This window comes from Electrona antarctica (assembly GCF_951216825.1).
Source record: "Electrona antarctica genome assembly, chromosome: 6".
Lineage (NCBI taxonomy): Eukaryota > Metazoa > Chordata > Actinopteri > Myctophiformes > Myctophidae > Electrona > Electrona antarctica.
This window is the reverse complement of record NC_136811.1, coordinates 1,208,919-1,234,389: the sequence shown is the minus strand read 5'-3', so window position 1 is coordinate 1,234,389 and position 25,471 is coordinate 1,208,919. Positions and strand designations below refer to the sequence as shown.

The following is a 25,471-nucleotide window of genomic DNA, read 5'->3' as shown; positions in this document are numbered from 1 at the left end:
TTATACATTTAGCCTATGGATACAATTATGTATGCATGTTATTATGTATGTTATTATGTGTGTTATTATGTGTGTTATTATGTGTGTTATTATGTATGTTATTATGTGTGTTATTATGTGTGTTATTATGTATATATGTATATATTATTTTAAGAATCTGAAATAGTGTAAACAGCTGATCTACAAGCTCACATAGATACAAGCTCATAGTGTCACAACGATATTGTCTTCCGAGTATTTCACATGTTGAGGTCAGTTCATTGCTCTCCCCAGGTTGGCAGAGGGAGTGTAGCGAGTGTCGGCGAGTTTTCACCTTGTATGAAATATTTGTTTTGTTATTTTAAGAATTTCAGACCTTTCTAGTTATGTATATTATGTATGTTATTATGTATGTTATTATGTATGTTGTGTTTACTGTTTGTTATGGAGGGGGGGGGGGGGGCATGGGGGGGTCGGCAAGTTTTCACATTGTGAAATTATTATTTTCTTATGTTATTTTAAGAATCTGAAATAGTGTAAACAGCTGATCTACAAGCTCACATAGATAGATCTACAAGCTCACATAGATCTACAAGCTCACATAGCGTCACAACGATATTGTCTTCCGAGTATTACACATTTTGAGGTTGGTTCGTTGCTCTCCCCAGGTTGGCAGAGGGAGTGTAGCGCCCAGGATTACATGTGATAATTTACACTGGGTGAAAACATGGCGTACAACATCGTGGGATAACATTTTAAATTTAAACAAAAACCAAAATGAGTATTTCAGCCCCAAAACCACCTCATCAAATTAATTACCACATGAAGACTTGAACTCATGGAGAATTTACTGTTTCTGTTTCAGTTCTCAATGAAAGAATATGAAACTAGACATTATAATGTGTGTTTTAGTTTCATGGCCACTCCGTAAGGGTCCATTTGGTTCCATTTGGTTCCATTTGTTATACACTCTCAGAGTTACAGACCTGTAAGGGTCCATTTGGTTCCATTTGAACACTCTCAGAGTTACAGACCTGTAAGGGTCCATTTGGTTCCATGTGTTACACTCTCAGAGTTACAGACCCGTAAGGGTCCATTTGGTTCCATGTGTTACACTCTCAGAGTTACAGACCTGTAAGGGTCCATTTGGTTCCCTTTGAACACTCTCAGAGTTACAGACCTGTAAGGGTCCATTTGGTTCCATGTGTTACACTCTCAGAGTTACAGACCCGTAAGGCACGTTAAGGGTCCATTTGGTTCTATTTGAACACTCTCAGAGTTACAGACCTGTAAGGGTCCATTTGGTTCCATGTGTTACACTCTCAGAGTTACAGACCTGTAAGGGTCCATTTGGTTCCATGTGTTACACTCTCAGAGTTACAGACCCGTAAGGGTCCATTTGGTTCCATGTGTTACACTCTCAGAGTTACAGACCTGTAAGGGTCCATTTGGTTCCCTTTGAACACTCTCAGAGTTACAGACCTGTAAGGGTCCATTTGGTTCCATGTGTTACACTCTCAGAGTTACAGACCCGTAAGGCACGGTAAGGGTCCATTTGGTTCCATTTGAACACTCTCAGAGTTACAGACCTGTAAGGGTCCATTTGGTTCCATGTGTTACACTCTCAGAGTTACAGACCTGTAAGGGTCCATTTGGTTCCCTTTGAACACTCTCAGAGTTACAGACCTGTAAGGGTCCATTTGGTTCCATGTGTTACACTCTCAGAGTTACAGACCCGTAAGGCACGGTAAGGGGCCATTTGGTTCTATTTGAACACTCTCAGAGTTACAGACCTGTAAGGGTCCATTTGGTTCTATTTGAACACTCTCAGAGTTACAGACCTGTAAGGGTCCATTTGGTTCCATGTGTTACACTCTCAGAGTTACAGACCTGTAAGGGTCCATTTGGTTCCATGTGTTACACTCTCAGAGTTACAGACCTGTAAGGGTCCATTTGGTTCCATTTGAACACTCTCAGAGTTACAGACCTGTAAGGGTGTCAGTACAGTAATTCAGAGTAAAGCACACTGGCTGTTTTTCTGATTTTTAGTGCCGTTTTTCCGTCGGTTTTCCTAAAAACGCGCCCAGTGTCTGTCCAACCACCTTAAATGTACTTTGTACTTGCAGTCAGTAGAGAAGTGCTGATTAATGAGGTCAGTGAGGGGTTAAAGGTCATATATACTCAGATTACAGTCGGTGAGAACAGACTCCATTTTGAAACCAGACGGAATGTTAATGATTGACACATCAGGTTGAAAACTATCACACGTTTATAGTCCCACTGTGTGCATGCGTGTGTGCGTGTGTGCGTGTGTGCGTGCGTGCGTGCGTGCGTGTGCGCGCTGCACATAAAGTATTTCCTGTTTTCTGATCTATGTCATTGGCTGTAACCCTGACAGGTGTCATAGAGACTAAAGATGATGTGTTTGATTGACAGGTGTCATAGAGACTAAAGATGATGTGTTTGATTGACAGCTGTCATAGAGACTAAAGATGAGTGATTCTGTGGAGAGAGAGGAGGATGGAGCTGACAAACATCACATCCACAGAGCAGAGTGTCCAACTCCCAGCCTTCTGTCTGTGAAGAGTGAGCGGTCTTTACAACATCCTCCTGACTTCACTAATGAACCAGGACCTCCACACACTAAGTATGCTAATCCTCCTGACTTCACTAATGAACCTGGACCTCCACACACTAAGTATGCTAATCCTCCTGACTTCACTAATGCACCTGGACCTCCACACACTAAGTATGTTAATTCTCCTGACTTCACTAATGAACCAGGACCTCCACACACTAAGTATGCTAATCCTCCTGACTTCACTAATGAACCAGGACCTCCACACACTAAGTATGCTAATCCTCCTGACTTCACTAATGAACCAGGACCTCCACACACTAAGTATGCTAATCCTCCTGACTTCACTAATGAACCAGGACCTCCACACACTAAGTATGTTAATCCTCCTGACTTCACTAATGAACCAGGACCTCCACACACTAAGTATGTTAATCCTCCTGACTTCACTAATGAACCTGGACCTCCACACACTAAGTATGCTAATCCTCCTGACTTCACTAATGAACCTGGACCTCCACACACTAAGTATGTTAATCCTCCTGTACAATAAACTATGACACGTATTAAGGTACTTTCAGACGGGCATGTTTCAGTTTCATTATAAATACATTAACTAGTCTTTTATTTTCTGTCATTTAGTTCCATATTTAGTTTGTATTAAGGTTTGAATCATAATGATATTTGAATACAGACATTGCATAGTTACTTTCATTTTCTTTGTAGATGTGTATCCTATTTTGAATTAGTCTTAAAGCAAGACTCAGTTAACATGTACCTTATTTCTTAATTACTAAAGTTTTGTCTTGGATTAAGATTAAGAATTCAGTAAAATGTAATCTCTTTTGTGTGGGTTGACAAGTAAGTCTGGTTGAACCCGTCATCCCCACCGGAACTTCCTCTGTCTCAGCTGTTTACATTGGCTGAGCCCAGAGGAAGGGTTCTGTGTGCAGGATCAGAGAGGCGGGTCTAAACATACTTATAAACCCTGGCACACAGGAGAAATACTCTGTGCTCACTCGTACCAGCTGATTTGAATTTGCGCGGGCGGTGACTCCAATTGCGTGGGCCATTGTCCCCGAAACTGCCTTGTATTGCTGAGTGCCTCTTTATCAATAAAACTTTGATACAACATTAAGACAAAGAAAACTCTCCGGTCTGGATTCCTTGACGCTGTCGACACCACTGCAAACTGCACAGATCCGTTTATCAAATATACATCAGTGTCTATTTAACTGTTATCATAATTTTATAGTTTTAACACTTTTTAGTTTCTATTGTTCACATATTGTCTTGTTGCTGCAGTGTGCAGTAGCTGAAACCCAAGATGTTGTGTTCTCTCTACTTGTAGAACGAGACATAATAATTAACAATGTTTAATAAGTGACCTTTTCATTCATAATTATGATAATTGTATAATCTTGTTGTGATTCCAGAAGTGTTGACCACAGAGCAGAGTCTCCAACTCCCAGCCTTCTGTCTGTGAAGAGTGACACGTCTAAATATAGACCTCCTGACTTCAGTAATGAACCTGGACCTCCTGACTCACAGTATGTGAATGCTTCTATAAATATATACAACACTATAACACAATACATGGTTGTCTCCACCAGGCGGAATGGCTGAGTTCATGTTTTGTACCCTGTCCGTCCGTCCGTCCGAACAAAATGCCTCATAGTGAACTCGTAAGAAATCACCAAGATTTGGCTTTTGGTGACTTGAATTTTTGCGATGGTTTTCGAAAACCCTATGCCAAAATTCAAAAAGTAGTTACCTAGTGCATAATTGTTGTGATTTTTTACATATTAAATCCCAGTTTATAGGCATTTTAGCTCATTTTAGCCACCGTCATCATCGTCATAACATTTTTGTATGTTATTTAGCACACCCAATAGTAACAGAATCCATTGTAAAATCTCTTTTATCAATTATTTTGGTTTTCAACCATACCTAAGTGTCTAATATTTTAGTCTGTGCAAACAGACCACTAGGGGGCGCTCCCACTAAGTTTGCACAGCTTTTCGAAAACATTATACCCATACCTAACACCACACCAACATTCAAAAACTAGTCACCAAAAGCCAAATCTTTACAAGTGTGCCCCCAGCTATCAAATCATGAACACAGTGTGCGATTTACATACAATTTTGCTCAGACATTCCCACTAGGCAGAGGAAGAAATGCCACTTGAAATGTTCAAATCAGCCTCATAGTGGCGCTATAACTGGCCGATTGGTGTTTTTACCTATAACTGCACCGATCTGTGTACAACGTTTACACACTGTATACACACTCCCTAGAGGTCAAGGAAAAATCTTTTCAAAGCGTCTTTCACATCTGCCTTTTATAGCGCCACCAGGAGGCTGACTTATAAAAATATATATGTTACTCCTACAGATTGTATCTAAATTTCACGCAAATCGATACACATGATCTCTATAACCATGTGATCTAGTCGAAACCCAAGATGTTGTGTTCTCTTCTACTTGTATAACGAGACATAATGATTAAGAATATTTAATAAAGTAACCTTTTCATTCATAATTACGATAATTATATAATCTTGTTGTGATTCCAGAAGTCTCCACCAAAGAGCAGAGTCTCCAACTCCCAGCCTTCTGTCTGTGAAGAGTGACACGTCTAAATATAGACCTCCTGACTTCAGTAATGAACCTGGACCTCCTGACTCACAGTATGTGCTTCTATAACACAATTACACAATACATGTATATAATATATACATGTGACAACCATATTATGGTTGTCTCCACCAGGCGGAATGGCTGAGTTCATGTTTTGCACCCTGTCCGTCCGTCCGTCCGTCCGTCCGTCCAGCAGTCCGTCTGTGACCGGCTAATCTCTGCCACCGTTGGTTTCATGGAATCCAAACACACTTGATTGATGCACAGGCTTGATTCTCTAGGGCGTGCCAGATAGATTTCAGCCGTCACATTTATCAACGCAACGACCGAAATTAAGCAAGGATCAGCTGTTTGCGATCACTTGATAAATGCCGTGCCGACGTGAGGGGACGCCAAAACCCACGCTGGAATTTAAGGCGGAGTTTACAAACCGTTGATAAATGAGGGCCTGTCTCTATAGTTACTAAACCAAATGGGACTTTCAGATTGTTCATACTCCATCCTGATTGGCTAATATTGTCTTCCAAAGTTTGCAGGAGTGCTCCGTTTTTGAACACAGCGTGTGAATTACATGCAATTTTGCACAGACATTCCCACTAGGCAGAGGAAGAAATGCCACTTGAAATGTTCAAATCAGCCTCATGGTCAAGGTCAAGGTCAAGTTTATTCATATGTCCCAAGCTGGGCACACAGATAATAAAAGCTCTTAAAGACATTACAAACAGTAGAACATACATAACAACAACAGACATACGTATACATAATGTTACATTAAATATAAAGTCCAACTAGAGCTAAAGTGCACCGAGTGTACTACATCTACCTCCTCCTGCTTCCCTTGTTGATGGCCCGGATGGAGGTAGGTATAAATGATAAGTTGTACCTGTTGGTTTTAGTAACAGGGTCTTTAACCATTGCCCGGATGGAGGTAGGTATAAATGAGAATTTGTACAGGTTGGTTTTAGTAACAGGGTCTTTAACCATTGGCCGGATGGAGGTAGGTAGCCTATAAATGATAAGTTGTATACCTGTTGGTTTTAGTAACAGGAACTTTAACCATTGCCCGGATGGAGGTAGGTATAAATGAGAATTTGTACAGGTTGGTTTTAGTAACAGGGTCTTTAACCATTGGCCGGATGGAGGTAGGTATAAATGATAAGTTGTACCTGTTGGTTTTAGTAACAGGAACTTTAACCATTGGCCGGATGGAGGTCGGTATAAATGAGAATTTGTACAGGTTGGTTTAGTAACAGGGTCTTTAACCATTGGCCGGATGGAGGTAGGTAGCCTATATATGAGAATTTGTACCTGTTGGTTTTAGTAACAGGGGTCTTTAACCATTGGCCGGGTGGCGGGAATTCATATTCCCGGTATAGGGGGTGAGAGCTGTCAGCTCTGATGCTTTTTTTACCACCTGCTCATCATATAAATGACTCAGGCAGCTGAGTCATTTATAACCCCGTTAAGGGCATCTTTCTGTCTGACACCAAGGTTGCCGTACACTTGTACTTGCAAAAACATTTTTTATGTTACTCCTACAGATTGTATCTAAATTTCACGCAAATCGGTACACATGATCTCTATAACCATGTGATCTACAGTCGAAACCCAAGATGTTGTGTTCTCTTCTACTTGTATAACATAATGATTGCTGTTTAATAAAGTAACCTTTTCATTAAAAATCACACCCGTGTGAAGTGAGGGGCGCTAATATATTAAATTCTAACTCATGTTGCTATGATTAGGTGATGTAATAATGATGTAAAACAAACGGTGACAAAACAAACATTAAAATATCTTTATTGTTAATGGAATTTAATGTTTGTGTTAGGGACAAGATGACGTAAATTTTCCCTTCATTGTCAATGGCGTTTTTAAAACAAACATTAAACTAAAAACAAACATTAAACCTGTATATAGAAGGGGCTAGCGCCCCTCAATAATTACAATAATTAGTGTGCTTGACCAAAGGGCAACCACACTATAGTTATTGTCTCACTTTATTATTATTCTTCCGGAGTATAGATTTGGAGGATATTTAATACATAGTTTTAATGATATGTTCAATGTATAGTTGTAAATGAAGCAGAATGTTTAACATGTATTAATTGTCTTCTCATATCAGATGTCAGTCTGCAGGAGGATTTAAAGGTTTATAAGGTCACTTTGGACAGTCTTGATGGTGTGACATACGTCACTGAAGTGCCCTCCAGCATCTCCAGCATCTACACAGACCTCCACCTATCAGCGGGAGGGAGTGAAGGGGTTAATCAGCAACATGAGGTGTGGCAGCTTGAGACCACCTCCAACATGAAGACCCTCCATGACGTCCTAATCAAGTGTCGTGCCGTCTTCAAGACCCTCCTCCCTGGCAGAGACAAACCCAGCAGCAGAGTTCTGACCAAGGGCATCGCTGGCATCGGAAAGACATTCTCTGTGCGTAAGTTCGCTCTGGACTGGGCAAGAGGTTTGGAGAACCAAGACATCATTCTCCTGGTTCCCTTCTCATTCCGGGAGCTGAACTTGGTCCGAGATGAGCAGCACAGTCTTCTCTCACTGATCCATGTTTTCCATCCAACGTTAAAGAAGGTCACAGCAGAGCAGCTCGCTGCCTGGAAAGTTGGCTTCATCTTCGATGGTCTCGATGAAAGCAGGTTTCCGCTGAAATTCCAGAACATTGACGTTGATTCTGACGTCTTCGACAACAACGACGTCGTCTCTGATGTCACGGTGACATCATCGGTGGGCGTGCTGCTGACGAACCTCATCAAGGGGAATCTGCTCCCCTCGGCTCTACTCTGGATAACCACCAGACCTGCAGCAGCCAATCAGATCCCTCCCGCATGCGTTGACATGGTGACAGAAGTACGAGGGTTCACAGACCCCCAGAAGGAGGAGTTGTTCAGGAAGATGTTCAGTGATGATGCAGAGCTGGCCAGCACCATCATCTCACACGTGAAGACATCAAAGAGCATCCACATCATGTGTCACATCCCAGTCTTCTGTTGGATGACCGCTACCGTTGTGGAGGACCTGGTGAAGACAGACGAGACAGGACAGCTGCCCAAGAACCTGACTGGGATGTACAGACACTTCATCTCGCTCCAGATAAAGAGGATGAAGACAAAGTATGATAAGGAGACTGACGGGGATGTTCTTCTGAAGCTGTGCAAGGTGGCGTTTGAACATCTGGAGAAAGGCAGCGTCATGTTCTACCAAGAAGACCTGGAAGAGTGTGGTCTTGATGTGAACGCTGCCGCGCTGTACTCGGGAGTGTGCACAGAGATCTTCAAGAGAGAGGGTGTGCTGTTCCAGAAAACGGTCTACAGCTTTGTTCATCTGAGCATCCAGGAGTTCCTGGCTGCAGTCTACCTGTTCCACTGTTTCACACAGAAGAACATGAAGGTCCTGAAGACATTCGTGGGAGTTGATGTCGGTTCCTTGGAGGACTTCCTGAAGAGAGTCATGGAAAAAGCCGTGAAGAGTAAGAATGGCCACCTGGACCTCTTTGTCCGCTTCCTTCATGGCCTCTCACTGCAGTCCAACCAGAGTCTAGGAGGCCTGCTGGGTCAGACAGAGAACAGTCCAGAGCAGATCCAGAGAGTCATCAACAACCTGAAGGAGATGAAAAATACGGATGCTTCTCTCTCTCCTGACAGATTCATCAACATCTTCCACTGTCTGATGGAGATGAACGACCACTCAGTACATCAGGAGATCCAACAGTACCTGAAGTCAGCGGACAGATCAAAGACAGAACTGTCTGAGATCCAGTGTTCAGCTCTGGGCTTCATGCTGCTGACGTCGGGGGAGGTTCTGGAGGAGTTTGACCTGCACCAATACAACACACCACCAGGATGGGGGCCATCCAGAATAATCCCAGCTGTGAGGAACAGCAGAAAGGCTCGGTTAGTAGTCATGTGAATAGAGAACCCATTAGAATCAACCAATCTACCATCACACCCAACACTATCAGTAGAAATGATGATGAATTACTTTATTGACTGCTGCTTAAGTCAAAGAAGTAATGTTCAGATAGCTATCTCTAATTCAGTCGGATAATGTTTTATTAGCTCAGGGGCTTGTGCGAGTGGTGCTGCGCTTAGCTGTGCATAATATATGCATATTTAAATTAAGGTAATACTGTGAGATCGGAAATGTTACGGTATCAATACCGTGATAATACCGTAATACTGCATACCGTTACATGTCTTGTCTATAGTGCATATAGCTCTATTAAAGCCAGGTAAAATAGAGTCTAAATGACCATAGGTACACCAACTGGACCAAAGTACTTTAGCCACACTTTAATTTAGTCCCCTTAGCAGTTAGCACTCTCACTATAGTGTGGAAGAACCATAGACACTTTAATTTGGTCCCCAATTAGCTCTCTCACTAGTGTGGAAGAACCATAGACACTTTAATTTGGTCCCCAATTAGCTCTCTCACTAGTGTGGAAGAACCATAGACACTTTAATTTGGTCCCCAATTAGCTCTCTCACTAGTGTGGAAGAACCATAGACACTTTAATTTAGTCCCCTTAGCGCTCTCACTAGTGTGGATGAACCATAGACAGGATAAACACCAACCATACCTATTTTTTGTGAGATTTGTGGATTTTGTACATTTAAATTACACTTTTTCATTAACATTAACTTGATCTAATTCTAATCTGTGTCCCTAATCACTGATTTTACATAATCTACATTTACAGACTTGTTGGCCATCAACTCACAGAGCCATTATATGAGGTTGTGGCTTCAGCTCTCAGCTCTAATCCTTCACATCTGAGAGAATTGGACATCAGTTATAATCCCATAACGGATCCATCCATGGACCTGCTCACTGCTGCATTGAAGAGTCCAAACTGTCAACTGGAGATACTGAGGTCAGATTATTATTTAGATTAGTTCTGTTTTATTATGTATTGTTTGATTATAAAGTTGACATCATGGTATCCCAACACTGATTAGAATAATAATATGATCAGAGTTTGTGTTGTCTAGTTTGCACTCATCACAACAATGCTACGGTACAGTAACTACAATATGTGATCCATCATGTCTGCTAGGGAATTATAATTATCAATGCTACGGTACAGTAACTACAATAAGTGATCCATCATAGGGGATTATCATTATCAATGCTACGGTACAGTAACTACAATAAGTGATCCATCATGGCTGCTAGGGAATTATAATTATCAATGCTACGGTACAGTAACTACAATATGTGATCCATCATAGGGGATTATCATTATCAATGCTACGGTACAGTAACTACAATATGTGATCCATCATGGCTGCTAGGGAATTATAATTATCAATGCTACGGTACAGTAACTATACAATAAGTGATCCATCATGGTTGCTAGGGGATTATCATTATTTATCAATGCTACGGTACAGTAACTACAATATGTGATCCATCATGGCTGCTAGGGGATTATCATTATCAATGCTACGGTACAGTAACTACAATAAGTGATCCATCATGGTTGCTAGGGGATTATCATTATTTATCAATGCTACGGTACAGTAACTAGCCTACAATAAGTGATCCATCATGGTTGCTAGGGGATTATCATTATTTATCAATGCTACGGTACAGTAACTACAATAAGTGATCCATCATGGTTGCTAGGGGATTATCATTATTTATCAATGCTACGGTACAGTAACTACAATAAGTGATCCATCATGGCTGCTAGGGGATTATCATTATCAATGCTACGGTACAGTAACTACAATATGTGATCCATCATGGCTGCTAGGGGATTATCATTATCAATGCTACGGTACAGTTAGCTTTCCTGTCAGTTAGCTTCCTGTTTCCTGTCAGTTAGCTTCCTGTTGGAAGAATAATATTATGATGATTTACTTCACATTATTCCTGCCTTCTCTTTCCATCTCTTGGGGTCTTTACTCCAAACCTCTGATATTCAGTCCAGATATTTCATGTGTAATTACAGACTTGCTGGCTGTACCATCACACAGACAGGACTTGAATTGCTGCTCTCAGCTCTCAGCTCTAATCTTCTCCATCTGAGAGAATTGGACCTCAGTTTCATCGGCCTGCAGGAATCACAACTGCTCCAGCTCTCTGCTGTACTGAAGAGTCCACAGTGTAGACTGCAAATCCTGAGGTAAAGAATGTGTGTTCTCTCTGTGTGGATCTCTACTTGAACATCAACAGCACTTTGTTAAATGTGTATTTCTCTGCAGGTTGTCAGGCTGTGGAGTCACAGAGGAAGGCTGTTCTTCTCTGGCTTCAGCTGTGACCTCCAAACCCTCCTCCCAGCTGAAACAGCTGGACTTGAACTTCAGCCACTTAGGAGACTCTGGTCTGAAGAAGCTGTCTGCTGCTCTGGAGACTGTCAAGTGAGTCGACTATAGGACTGTGTCCATGTTGGTCAGTAGACTATAGGACTGTGTCCATGTTGGTCAGTAGACTATAGGACTGTGTCCATGTTGGTCAGTAGACTATAGGACTGTGTCCATGTTGGTCAGTGCAGTGTAGAATGTTTAACTGGCCAGGCGGACCCATAAAGTCCAGATAGAAGTATCAGTGTTCTTATAAATTACATCATAATCTATAATTTAACACACAGAGAGACTGTTTAAACTAAAAACATGTGCTCCTCTGCCAGGACGGGTAGCTTATTGTGGGCCAGCAATGTTTCACAGGCTATCGGACGCTGCTTTCATGATTTGAGGCAATTTGTTCAAAACAAGATATATACTCCTGCAAACTATGGAAGCCAATCTTATCCAAATTTGAGAGATACATCTTAACCCATTTAGACCTGAGGACGATTCTACAAATGTCTTCTAAATCCTGACAGTTTTCTTGAAAAACCTCATGTATCTATGTGTCAGTGGTTCTCAAACATTTTCATGTCAAGGACCCCCAAAAATATATGTATTTGGCCGCCGACCCCCATCTGGAAATATGTTGTTCCAGGGGCCCCCCCCAGAAGCAAAGATTTTAGTTAAAAACGTTCGCTCTGAAAGAAAATATATTCAAAGATTTGCACCACATTTTCAAGTATATAACACCAAAGGGGGGGGCACGGTGGAACAGTCGGTAGTGCTGTCGCCTCACAGCTAGAAGGTCCTGGGTTCGATTCCCGCTGGGGGCGTGTCCCTCCTCTGCGTCATCATGTTCTCCCCGTGTCCCCTAGGGTAGGCACCCTCACATGTTCTCCCCGTGTCCCTATATGGTAGGTACCCACACATGTTCTCCCCGTGTCCCCTAGGGTAGGTACCCTCACATGCTCTCCCCGTGTCCCCTAGGGTAGGTACCCTCACATGTTCTCCCCGTGTCCCCTAGGGTAGCTACCCTCACATGTTCTCCCCGTGTCCCCTAGGGTAGGTACCCTCACATGTTCTCCCCGTGTCCGCTAGGGTAGGCACCCTCACATGTTCTCCCCGTGTCCCCTAGGGTAGGCACCCTCACATGTTCTCCCCGTGTCCCCTAGGGTAGGCACCCTCACATGTTCTCCCTGTGTCCCCTAGGGTAGACACCCTCACATGTTCTCCCCGTGTCCCCTAGGGTAGGCAGCCTCACATGTTCTCCCCGTGTCCCCTAGGGTAGCTACCCTCACATGTTCTCCCGTGTCCCCTAGGGTAGGCACCCTCACATGCTCTCCCCGTGTCCCCTAGGGTAGGCACCCTCACATGCTCCCCCCGTGTCCCCTAGGGTAGGTACCCTCACATGTTCTCCCCGTGTCCCCTAGGGTAGGTACCCTCACATGTTCTCCCCTTGTCCCCCAGGGTAGGTACCCCCACACGTTCTCCCCGTGTCCCCTAGGGTAGGTACCCTCACATGTTCTCCCCGTGTCCCCTAGGGTAGGTACCCCCACACGTTCTCCCCGTGTCCCCTAGAGTAGGTACCCTCACAAAAAAACATGCAGTAATCCTGGTCTCTATACTGCCTCCCCCTGGTCAGCCGGGGTGCCTGATGGAGGGAAAAGGAACTGGTCGGAAAAACGTGTTCCTTCCACGCGCTACGTCCGTCCAGCCGGGGAAACTTCCCCTGTCAGGTGAAAAGAAGCAGCTTGGACTCCTCATGCATAGAAGGAGGCATGAGGTCAATCCGCTACACTTTTACGCACCCACTCACGGGTAAAAACTTTGACATCAAGGGCACTATAACATAACCTGACTCCGCCAGATGGGGCAGCAGAGAGTACACTGGGTTCCCCCCTCCTGCTCCCATCTGGGAACTCTCAGGCAGACTTGATGCCCGGCCACAAAACGGCCTGGCCAATCAGCAGCAGCTTCTAGCAGCTTCTAGCAGCAGCTTCTAGCTTCTAGCTGCTGCTGATTGGCCAGGCCGCACAACCAAAAATGTGATATACTTGCTCAAATGCCCATGTGGTCTAGGATATGTTGGCAAGACCAACAGGGTGTTAAAGACACGCATGTCCGAGCATAGAAGCAGCATCCGTAAATAAGATCCTAAAAGCCCCGTTGGTTGCAATGCACTTTCTGTCCGCTAAACACACTGTGGCCACTCTTAGATATCAGGGGATTGAACATGTAAAATGTCCCAGGCGAGGAGGGGATCTGAATAGATTATTGCTACAACGTGAATCCTTTTGGATTTACACTTTAAATACAATGGGCTCTATTAAGCAGGTCAAATCATATTACATATAATATTACAGTTTTAAGAGGTGGAGGCATGGGTCAATGTCATATTGTAATTATAGGCACGGTAAGAAGCGCTTTCGACACCCCGTGGCGTGCGCAAAACGGCCTTGAATTAGTCATGGGAGTGTTTAAGGCGTACCCAATCAACATACGTACTACATACGTACTATTCTCTTTACCAGTTGAGTGGTATTACATTTTTGCAGGCATGGGCACCATAGACATGACATGACTTTCACATTTGGGTTAATTATTCCTATTGCACTGCATGCTGTCACCTTTATGCCTCAAAAGAACAGATCCACAAGCTGTCACAGCCATGCTGTGCATAGCTTGTAGGCCTATGTCTCTATTTTGTTAAGTAACTTGCAGTGTTAATTGGAAAGTCATTACAGCGGCGCAGCCATTATTATACAAGGGAGGGAGATATACGCACATCACTTCATTTGTTTCTGTTCTAAGCATGAAAAACAGCTGTAAAAATCTTTATTCTAGTTCATTTGATTCATAAATGAATAACTAAGCCTTTGAAATGGCACCTACCTATACCTTTCAGATCGGAATGGAACTGCGAGTAGATACGCAGCATATGGCTGGCAAATTGGCAATCCATGCGTAATGTTCCCAGAATCGTCTAACCCCCGAACATACAAGTTTGTTTGATATTGTTTAATTCGATAACAATAGAACCATGTACCAAACAGCGAATGAAAGATTCCTAAGGAATATGGAGATTTTTACATTTTAAAAAACGGTTGAGAAACGAGAGAATTATGGACATCCTAAATCTCAACAGTTTTATGTGAGACCATACCACTACATCCCGACACTCAGGACAGATATTGCTGCACGCAATGCCATGCACTGTTGCACACACCCTCTTTATTTGTTTCTATTGAAAAACACCAGTAAAATAACGTTTATTGTATTTTATTTCATTCGAGTCACGACGAAGGAATGAGTTGAAATGCCACCGGCACTTCAACTCATGTCCCACTGTTTGTAGTGTGAAATGCAGATCTACAAGCTCACAATGCCATAACCGAGTCAAAGTAAATGTAAAAGTAAGGATTATGGAGATGTTTTAATTTTTCAAAAAGGTTGAGAAATGAGCGAAATATTACCCTTTCCAATCTCAACGTTTTACCAAAGAGCTCTGAGACATCAGAGACCGCTGTTGTCATGTCTCATAGAAACAAGTAAATAGGTCTATAAAAATAATCCCAAAAGAAGCGCATATAACAGGGGTCTGCAACCTATTTTAAATGAAGTGCCATGTTTTTATTTTCTAGATAGTGAGTCTGCCATATCAAGATTAATTTTAATGACACCACATTCACATTTCCAACATATTTTGATTGTCCACAAATATAAAGTTCTTCCTTCTTTTTAAATATTTTCTTGCTCATTGTTATGCTATTTTCAAAAGGAATCTTGGAAAAAAGTGACAATTGTGGAATATTTTTGAAACATTTTATTGAAACACAAATCTGTCATGGGGGTCACTGGCCCAAAATATTTTTGGATTAGCCGTCCTTAGTTGGGCAAATGCATTCATCTGGGGGTCCTTGACATGGGAATGTCGCTGTGTGAGGATCACTGGTTTAAACAACATTAGGAGAAACGCCCAAATAAGCACTTTAGAAACAAGAAAAGCAACCACAACTACCAATATTTACAAGCAACTTTACAGAAAATAAGCCCATAATAAACAGACATGGCAACACTCCAGAGCAGGCACAGAGCCGCTGTCAAACAATGCTTTTTGCATTTAAGAGGTGGTCAGACCAAGGTGGAATCGTTATGCGATGCTAAAATATTCAGGAACGTGGTATGCCATATGTGTGTGCGTTCAACACAGCTTCCATAATACGAAAGGGCGCAGAGCGAGGCCAAATTCTGTATTACTGCATGGGTTTAGTAATATGATTTGACCTGCTTAATAGAGCTCATTGTCCCCAAAGCCAGGGAATGAAGAGGACTTCCCCATCAGCCATTTTTTATAATTTCTTTATTGTATGCTGTATATATTTGAATTGTTACCTAAGTAATAATACCTGATTATGTGAATCACTGTCTTAGATTCTATAATAATCATGATGTCCTTTTGCTCATTCCACTGTTGTGGATTTGAGAAATGTGTAACACTGTATTTAATGATATTTCATTAATTGATCTAATGACCATGTTGTGTTGGTTCCACCCACTGACTAGTAACGTGACCCGTGGGTGTCTATTTAAGTGGGTGGATCACTGACATCTTGAGTTTGACCAGATGAAGAGCCTTGGCTCGAAACGTCGTCAATACATTTATCTTTTGGAGCATAGTGTGCGGGTTCCCTTCTCTTTTCCACTGTTTGTAGTGTGAAATGCAGATCTACAAGCTCACAATGCCATAACCGAGTCAAAGTAAATGTAACTCCACTCAATTCATTTATACATGAATATTGTAGTTTTATTCATAATGAATGATTAGAGCATTTAAACATTGTAGTTTTATTCATAATGGACTAAATTAACATTTACTCCAATGAAGGCTTTTGAAAATCATTGTATTGTATCTGTTTTATAAAATGTAATTTCACTTTTAAATGTTGAACCTTTCATGTATATTTACTCATATCTTTAATAAAATGTAACCAATGCTGTTGTTTACATTGTGCCAAAGTTACAATAATTAGTGTGGTTGCAACCAGACTATTGTAATTGAATGGAAAATGCGAAAAATCACATTCAAGTATTTTTTTCCTCGGAGACTGTAAGCACTATAGTTACAAAACTTGGAGGGTATGTTCATAATAATTACTAAAATTAATTAACTTATAATGTTATCGGTCGGCCTCATGGTGGCGCTATAACAGCCCACTTTACGTTGTGGCTTATAACTCTTGAACCGGATTCCTTGGGTCATGACGCATCTCCCAATATAGGCCACGCCCATTTCCGTCATGATAGATTTTCCGCCATTTTGAATTTTCTCCAAAACACACTTTTTGCTTTTCCTCCTACAGATTTTGTCCAAATCTCACAAAAATCTGTACACATGATCTCTGGACCTTTCCGATGAAAACTCGAACGGCGGAATTTTGATGCGTATCGTTCGTGCGTATTGTTCGGCCGTAATCGTCGTCCGAAGTTAGCAGGAGGGGCCTATTTTACAAAAAATGCCACAAATCAGGAACGGAATGTCCAATCCATCCCAAATTTGAATCACTTGTCACGGGTGGGTTACTCAACCCAGAGCCAAAAGCAATTCCATTTTCATCCATAGGGGGCACCGCAAATGCGAAAAATTTAACCGTTTGTCGCAAAAACATGATTTTTGGGGGATAAATCCCCTCCGAATTACTTACGCATGATCACAGGGGTGACGCGACATTGTAATTGGCTGGCAATATTAGTGGGAGGGGCCTATATAAGCGACTGCAGCAACCACACTTTCTAGTTTAACTTAAACGCCCATAGCAGCAGTAGGCTGGGCAGCGGTGGCCGAACGGTTTGCGGAGCGGTCTTGTTATCGGAAGGTCGCCAGTTCGTATCCCCGGACCGGCACGTTAAAATTACCACCACTGAAGTGCCCTTGAGCAAGGCATTGAACCCCTACCATGAAATGTTTTATGAGCAGGGTCTGGCTGTAAACAAGTTCGTCAAGCTTAGTCCATTCACCCTGGGTAAACAAAGAACTTTGCTTTGGCTATACTGCTGCTATATGTTATCACATTAAACTAGTGTCATAGTACAGTAGGCTATACTGCTGCCATGTTATTATCACAGCATAAAGTTATATCATGATTTCGACCCACTCAGACCCCCCCACAAGTAGCATCCCATGAGACAACGGCATACAGTATAGAATAACTATGGAGAAGACACTAAGTGTTTACATAAGGGTCCTCCATTTTCAATTCATCAGAAAGAACATGTAAAGACATACAATTATATAATACACTACTATGGCAAAAAAAAAAAAAAGACATCATATACACGGTTAGAAAATAAGGGAAAACATGTACGAGAGAGAGAGCTGCACGTATGTGCTATTTGAGAGTGGTTTTGAAGGAGGCTAGGGATTCTCCTTCCTCAACAGCTGTTGGTAGGGTGTTCCATAGTTAGGAACGATACGGGGAAGAAAGCCATCCGTTTCTGTTCAGCTGTAGGAGAGCGTACTGTAGGTCTTGACCCGTTCTGGACGGGAACCCCTTTTGGTGTTTTAAGCATTATGTTATACTTTAGCTATTGACAAAATAGCAGATCTACAAGCTCATAGCACGGCACAGAGTGCCGCGCTACGAGCTTGTAGATCTGCTATTTTATATATATTCTTTCAGAGCGAACGTTTTTAACTCAAAGCTTTGCTTCTGGGAGGTCCCTGGAACTACATTTTCAGATTGGGGTCGGCGGCCAAATACATGTATTTTTGGGAGTCCTTGACATGAAATTGTTTGAGAACAACAAGCGGCCGAAATGAGTTTTCTTCGACGGGTGGCTGGCATCTCCCTTAGAGAGAAGTTCAGTCACGCGAGAGAGACTCGGAGTAGAGTCGCTGCTTCTTCGCCTGGAAAGGAGCCAGCTTAGGTGGTTCGGCCATCTGGTTAGGATGCCTCTCAGGCGTCTCCCTAGGGAGGTCCTCGAGGCACGTCACACTGGGAGGAGACCCCAGGGGCAGACCAACGCGCAGTTGGAGGAAACACATCGACTCACTGGCCTTGGAACGTCTCAGGATCCCCCAGGAGGAAGTCACTAATGTTGCTCTGGAGAGGGAAGTCTGGAGCTCTCTGGTTGGAGCTGTAGCCCCTGCGACCCGACTACGGATAATCGGTTGAAGATGGATGGATGTCAGGATTTAGAAGACATTTGTAGTATCGTCCTCGGGTCTAAATGATGTTGACTTTGGTAGAGCATTGGGTTCTATTGAACTGTAGTGATCTGTGCTTTTTTTCCTGCAAACTATTAAGTATTCAAGGACTATAGCAATGAAGGAGCGATCACAGTGCACCATTGTGTTTTATTCGACAAAAAAAAGCAAACCATTTACAAATCATTCTGTACATTATTATTATTATTTGTATCATTAGTTTACAAGATTCACATGTCTTTAAATTAAAGGGATAGTTCAGATTTTTTGAACTTAAGTTGTATGAAATACTTGCCATTAATATAGTGGTTGCAACTGTATTAATTGATTGCCCGAGTCCCATGGTGGGAGTTCTGCTCTGGTTTTGGTCAATATTAAGTAGTTCCGGTCATTTTGTGGGGGGCACTGGGGCCACGCAGTAAAAGTAAATTAATCCACAAAACGAACGTAATTTGTATTGTTGACCTATTTCTAAAATATTAGCGCGACTTTCGTTCAACTTTGACCCCTCTATCACATGGAACTATTTTTTGGGCGTAGTGATATGGACACAAAAAACATAGTTCTGTGTGATAGAGGGGTAATAAAAGAACGGAAGTTGCACTAATATTTTAGAAATATGTCAACAATACAAATGACGTTAGTTTTGTGGATTAATTTACTTTTACTGCGTGGCCCCCAGTGCCCCCCACAAAATGACCGGAACTACTTGATATTTCACCAAAACCAGAGCAGAACTCCCACCACAGGACTCGGGCAATCAATTAATACAGTTGCAACCACTATATTAATGGCAAGTATTTCATACAACTTAAGTTCAAAAAATCTGAACTATCCCTTTAACGACGTGTTGATGAGGTCACTTTAACGAGCAGCACATTCTTGTTTTAACCCATTCAATCTGGGAAAGCATCTGTTGTCATTTTAGATTTCTTTTTTGGCGTTGGCTATTCAAAAACAGCAGATCTACAAGCTCACAGCGCGGCACGATCGAATCCGCTGTTTTTGAACATGTTTTTAAAATCTTGTAAGTGAAAACTGGGGATTTAGAAGGCATTTGTAGAGGCCTCAGGTCTGAAAGTAGCTAGAAGTAATAATATATCACATTTTTAAGAGTTAAAAAATATATTTTTTGTATTCAGAGAGCCAACAATATGGGTTAAACACTCCCTAAAAAATGTAGTCTCTGTGACACCTCTAGGTAGCCTGACACTCATTATTCAGACTGAAAGCCCTCCCCACGGCAGCAGTTTATGGGATGGGCGTTGTCAAAGCGGCAGTCTTCGGCGATTGGTTCATACCAACCAATCAGAATAGTAGGAAAGCAGATGACGTTGTTGTCAATCATGAGGCTAACCCGGTTGCTAACCGAACAAACACAGCCAACGAGCGCAACTAGCATGTAAACAAAAGCGGTAAAATATGTCGGATGTCGTTTCTGTAAAGAAACTGTTTATCGTATGTCGATTCAATAGCCAGATTGATACGGTCGTGAGTCACTCAGTCACAGCAATGGGGGGCAGCCATGTTTGTTGTCTTGACGCTGTCGAGTGAGGGGGCTGATGGCCAATCAGCTGCTGTGAACAGATTTTCGACCGAGACTGACGCGGTCGTGGGGAGAGTCACCAGACCTGAATCGCCAGAACATATTTTCTTAATGGGCGTGGCTAGCGATTCAGGGCTGGGGCCAGGCTAACCTCTAGGGGCCGCAGTCTGCATTCAAAGATTCTCCTATAGAAGCTTAGCCATTGGTCCAACGTTTTCTGCCGGCAAATGACTAACCAATCGGGAAGTGGAAAGTCAAATTCAATGCATTGTTCCTCATCTTTGAAGGCTGACTAGAGTGTCACGGAGTAGTGAAACATTGTGGGCTGCTTGGTTACAACTGAACTCGAATGAATGAATGAATGAATGAATCGATGAATCGTCACACACTGATGACATCACACAGTGATGTCATAGTTTCCCCTTCAGATGTGGTCCCTTCAGATCGAAGTCCTGCTGAAATAGGTGTGTCAGCGTGTGTGTGTGTGTGCGTGTGTGCGTGTCAGCGTGTGTTCCATGCCAGTGTGATCAGGGAGTGGGGGGGGGCTGTGGAGGGGATGTAGCCCACAGCGGGATCCCACACCTCAAACTGCACCTCTGACGATGACCTGCGCGCGCGCGCGCACACACACACACACACACACACACACACACACACACACACACACACACACACACACACACACACACACACACACACACACACACACACACACACACACACACACACACACACACACACACACACACACACACACACATTGATTGAATACAGTAATATTACAGTATAATTTACTTATAGGCTTGTCCTTCCGGCTCTCATTGACTTGAAATGACACACAAACGCACACACGGACACACAAACGCACTCACGGACACACGCACGCACACACGCACGCACACACACACACACACTACCTGTTGAGTATGATCAGCACCACCGAGTCATCCGGTCTGACGAAGGCGGAGACTTCCAAGGATGTTTCCTGACTCATGGACACGCCCACTCGCCGGGACCCCTCCCACAGGAACTTACTGGAAAGAAATGTATGTCTGTGTCACGCACCGTTCATCATGTTGTGCAGCGTTGTTTTTTGGCAGCACATTTTTATTTTAGTCACATTTTAGTCACCCGGAATGTTTTAGTGTCTAGTTTTAGTCGACTAAATATCATAAGATTTTAGTCGACTAAATCTACAGTTGATTGATTTAGTCGAACAAAATGTATTTTGGCGGGCCTTGATGGCGTCGTAATGACTGTTTTTACACTTGCTGAAAATAACTGATCTACAAGCCCACAACACGTGAGCTTGTAGATCAGTTATTTTCAGCATGCAACTAATTGTAAAATGACATTTTAGTCTAGTTTTTATTTGTTGACGAAATTGTCAATATATTTAGTCTTAATTGTAGTCACCATAGATCAGTTTTCATTTAGTTTCTATTTAGTTTTCATCAGTGGAAAAAGGTAGTCGACAAACATTTTTCGTCACAGTTTTAGTCGACGAAAACAACACTGATATTGTGCTGCCATAGAGCAGACCCCCTGTCTTCTGTTGTTCTTCAGTGGGCGCCCGCCAAGGGGCCAGTGAGGCTATTCAACGTTGAAGCTCTGGGCCCTAGTGGTAGGAGGAGGGACTACAGGCGGACCCGTGTATTCATGACCGGGAAACCCCGTGCAGCTGGGCTTTAACATTGTGTCGTGACGTAGGACCATCACTCCAACGTCACCCCGGACCTCAAATTTGAGGTCCGGAGGAGGGACTTCCGTCAGTCTTCCGGGTGCTTCAAAACGCCACTGAGCAACTTCCACTGACATGAATAGCTGGGGGGGCGGAGCTTCGCGCCAGTTCAGTCTCTATCCTTGTATATACTCTATGGCGCCCGCGCACGTGGAAGCAAACACTAGATGCAGACGGCAGACACTCAATGCCAACGCTGCAGTTTGTTTGTTTGGTGCCTACGTTCGTTTTTTTGTCACCCTGCCATATTAAAACACCTTGATTGCCCAGGGTTATTTAATCCATTAAATCATAGCGCCCAGCGATTTATAGCAGCGGAGCACCTTTACCGACGGACCGGATGTTATCCCGGATGTGGATGGTAGCAGCTAAATGTAGCCAAAACACTCTAGAGGCGATCGACAACCACGGGAGGTATGATTAATTCTACCGCGACTAGCGACTGCATGGACCACGGTGGGCCGTCTTAACACAGGATCTTTGCTTAGAATTGGACGGGATGATTTAGATCAAGAGTTATTAACGTTTTAAGATTTTCGGTCTCGTCGGCTAAACATGACGTCCCACTGTTGCGCAACATCGAGTGTTGCGCAACAGGCGCTCCCAGCCTGTGGAGCGGTGCTCCCAGCCTGTGGAGCGATGAAGATCGGTTTTGATATCAATAATCTCCGTCCTATTAATCAATCTCCGTCTAGGGCATCAGACCGTACTAATTAACAAGACGGAGACCTCCGTCTGGGGCCATTAAACTGTTACGAAAACGAGGAATGAGGTCTTCCCTGGAACCAGGGATCTTCCAAATAAATGTACACTCTCAGAGTTAAATTAACTTTGATTTTACAATATAAATCGGGGGTCCCAGAGATACAAATGCCATTAAATGGTGGACCGTAGCCAAATTCAGGTCAAACCACGGGGGCCCTTGAAATGAAAATGGTTGAAAATCACTGCTAGAGCCGTGATGGGGGTCCTTGGCATATATTGGCTAATGAGGATCAATTTGGGGGTCCTTGACATGAAAACAGTTTGAGAACCACTGCTTTAGAGCAGTGCTGTATACCTGAAGTGTGCCATGCTGTAGAAGGTGGGGCTGCTTGTCAGTGTTGTTTTCGTCGACTAAAACTAAGACGAAAAATGTTCGCCGACTACCTTTTTTCACTGACGAAGACTAAATGGAAACTAAATGAAAACTAAGCTATGATGACTAAAACTAAGACTAAATATACTGACGATTTCGTCAACAAATAAAAACTAGACTGAAATGTTAGGAAGGGACTAGTGGACAAGAGATCCAGTATAAGTCATTTTACACTTAGTTGCATGCTGAAAATAGCCGATCTACAAGCTCACAACGCGTGTAAAAACAGTCATTATGACGGCATCAAGGCCCGCCAATATACATTTCAGTCGACTAAATCAACTGTAGATTTAGTCGACTAAAATCTTATGACATTTAGTCGACTAAAACTAGACTAGCACTAAAACATTCCGGGTGACTAAAATGCGACAAAAAATAAATGAAAACGATTCAAGAGACTATGACTAAAACTAAAATAAAACAATTGCTGCCAAAAACAACACTGTCTGCTTGTATACCTGAAGTGTGCCATGCGGTACAAGGTGGGGCCGTCGTAATGACATATTTCACACTTGCTGAAAATAGCAGATCTACAAGTTCACAAACCAAGTGTAAAATGTGTGTCTTATACTCTTGTCCACTAGTCTCTTCCTAACATTTGAGTCTAGTTTTTATTTGTTGATGAAATTGTCAGTATTTAGTCTTAGCTTTAGTCATCATAGCTTAGTTTTCATTTAGTTACCACTTAGTTTTCGCCAGTGAAAAAAAAGGTAGTCGACGAACATTTTTCGTCTTAGCTTTAGTCGACGAAAACAACACTGGCTGCTTTGTGTACCTGAAGTGTGCCATGCTGTAGAAGGTGGGCTGCTTGTAGAAGACGTCTCTCGTGGCGTCCACGATGACGGGACTGTCCACAAAGTTGTGCACCCAGTTGGGACCCCCTCCCTGGTCCAGGGCCAGGTTCCAGTCCGTCCAGCCCACCACGTAGTGGTTCAGGTCCTGGAAGGAAGGGACGACCGACCGCGGTTTACAGAAAGGAAAATCACATTTAAAACCCATTTTGGGGAGGGAACCCCTTCTGGTGTTTTTAAAGCATTATGTTATGCTTTAGCTGTTGAAAAATAGCAGATCTACAAGTTCGTAGCGCGGCATTGAGTGCCGCGCTACGAGCTTGTACAGTAGGTCTGCTATTTTTGAAAAATCGTGAAAATGTGGTGCAAAGCTTTGAATATATATTCCTTCAGAGTGAACAGGGGGGGGGGGGGGGGGGGGTGGGCGACAACATATTTTCAGATGGGGGTCAGCAGCCAATTACATATAATCTCGGGGGTCCTTGACATGAAAATGTTTGAGAACCACTGACAATCGAAACATAGGGTTTTTCATAAAACTGTCATGATTTAGAAGACATTTGTAGAATCGGCGTCAGGTCTAAATGGGTTAAATGCTCCTAGATAAGCTGAGTGGACTTGTGGATAGAAGAAGAGAGAAAATGCAAGATTTACCGGGTGCACGGCTCACGAAGAATCACTGTAATAGAGAGATAGCCAGCACTCCGAAGTGCTGGCTATTCATTTTTACTAGTTGACTAGTTGCCTAGTTTACTAGTCGACTAGTCGACTAGTTGTTAAACCACCTTTTATGTTAAAAAAAAAAAAAAAAAAAAAAAACGTTTTTCTTTTTTTTCTTTCTTTTTTGGAAATAAATATTTGTACATTTAAAAACTGTGTACATTGGTGACTATAACTATAATCTACCTGATATTGAGCCCTACAAAATCGGGAAAAAAAATAAAAATAAAAAAAATGAACTTTTTTTTTCTTATCAACTAGTCGACTAGTACCAGCAAGGTCGACTAGTGGATTTACTAGTCGACTAGTAAACTAGTCGACTAGTTGCTTAATGCCCTAGTATCAGCGTGTATATATATATTACACGCTGAGGGAGGCTTGATGCCAAAACGCGTCCGGGTTTTGTCTGTCTGTCCGTGCTGCACAATGCAATAAATATACCTTAAAGGGCCTTGCAAACGTGAAGCGAGGAACGCAGGCGTTGTTGCCTGGATCAACACAGGTCTCCTCCAGGTCTGTTGAAGAGGGTCTGGATCAACACAGGTCTCCTCCAGGTCTGTTGAAGAGGGTCTGGATCAACACAGGTCTCCTCCAGGTCTGTTGAAGAGGGTCTGGATCAACACAGGTCTCCTCCAGGTCTGTTGAAGAGGGTCTGGATCAACAACAGGTCTCCTCCAGGTCTGTTGAAGAGGGTCTGGATCAACACAGGTCTCCTCCAGGTCTGTTGAAGAGGGCCTGGATCAACACAGGTCTCCTCCAGGTCTGTTGAAGAGGGTCTGGATCAACACAGGTCTCCTCCAGGTCTGTTGAAGAGGGTCTGGATC

At 42.9% G+C, this 25,471-nt stretch overlaps 2 protein-coding genes and 1 long non-coding RNA gene across 5 annotated transcripts in view; 2 read left to right on the top strand and 1 right to left on the bottom strand.

Annotated features, from left to right (window-relative positions):
• Window positions 1-2,481: 2,481 nt before the first annotated feature.
• Window positions 2,482-5,243, top strand: LOC306924245. Of its 2 annotated transcripts, none has more exons than XR_013790143.1 (3): window positions 2,482-2,626; window positions 3,994-4,107; window positions 5,136-5,243. It is a non-coding gene; the product is annotated as an uncharacterized lncRNA (long non-coding RNA). The 2 variants fall into 2 exon arrangements; XR_013790144.1 differs by lacking the exon at window positions 2,482-2,626 and adding an exon at window positions 3,044-3,085.
• Window positions 5,244-5,567: 324 nt separating this feature from the next.
• LOC306924395 (protein NLRC3-like) lies at window positions 5,568-11,583 on the top strand (the record flags this gene model as incomplete). Its single annotated transcript, XM_079502889.1, has 5 exons — window positions 5,568-5,580; window positions 7,325-9,107; window positions 9,914-10,087; window positions 11,171-11,344; window positions 11,424-11,583. 5 exons carry the CDS (start codon window positions 5,568-5,570, stop codon window positions 11,581-11,583), a joined length of 2,304 nt encoding a protein of 767 aa, XP_079359015.1.
• Window positions 11,584-18,841: 7,258 nt separating this feature from the next.
• The window catches only part of gba1 (glucosylceramidase beta 1), a 31,463-nt gene continuing 24,833 nt past the window's right edge, over window positions 18,842-25,471 (bottom strand). For both annotated transcript variants that reach the window (XM_079503259.1, XM_079503260.1), the window contains exons 10-13: window positions 23,912-24,075; window positions 21,175-21,291; window positions 19,544-20,864; window positions 18,842-18,949 (exon numbers count right to left, since the gene is read on the bottom strand). In XM_079503259.1, the coding sequence (XP_079359385.1) occupies window positions 20,759-20,864; window positions 21,175-21,291; window positions 23,912-24,075 (387 nt within the window). In that variant the 3' untranslated portion in view covers window positions 18,842-18,949; window positions 19,544-20,758. The remainder of the gene's footprint in view (window positions 18,950-19,543; window positions 20,865-21,174; window positions 21,292-23,911; window positions 24,076-25,471) is intronic.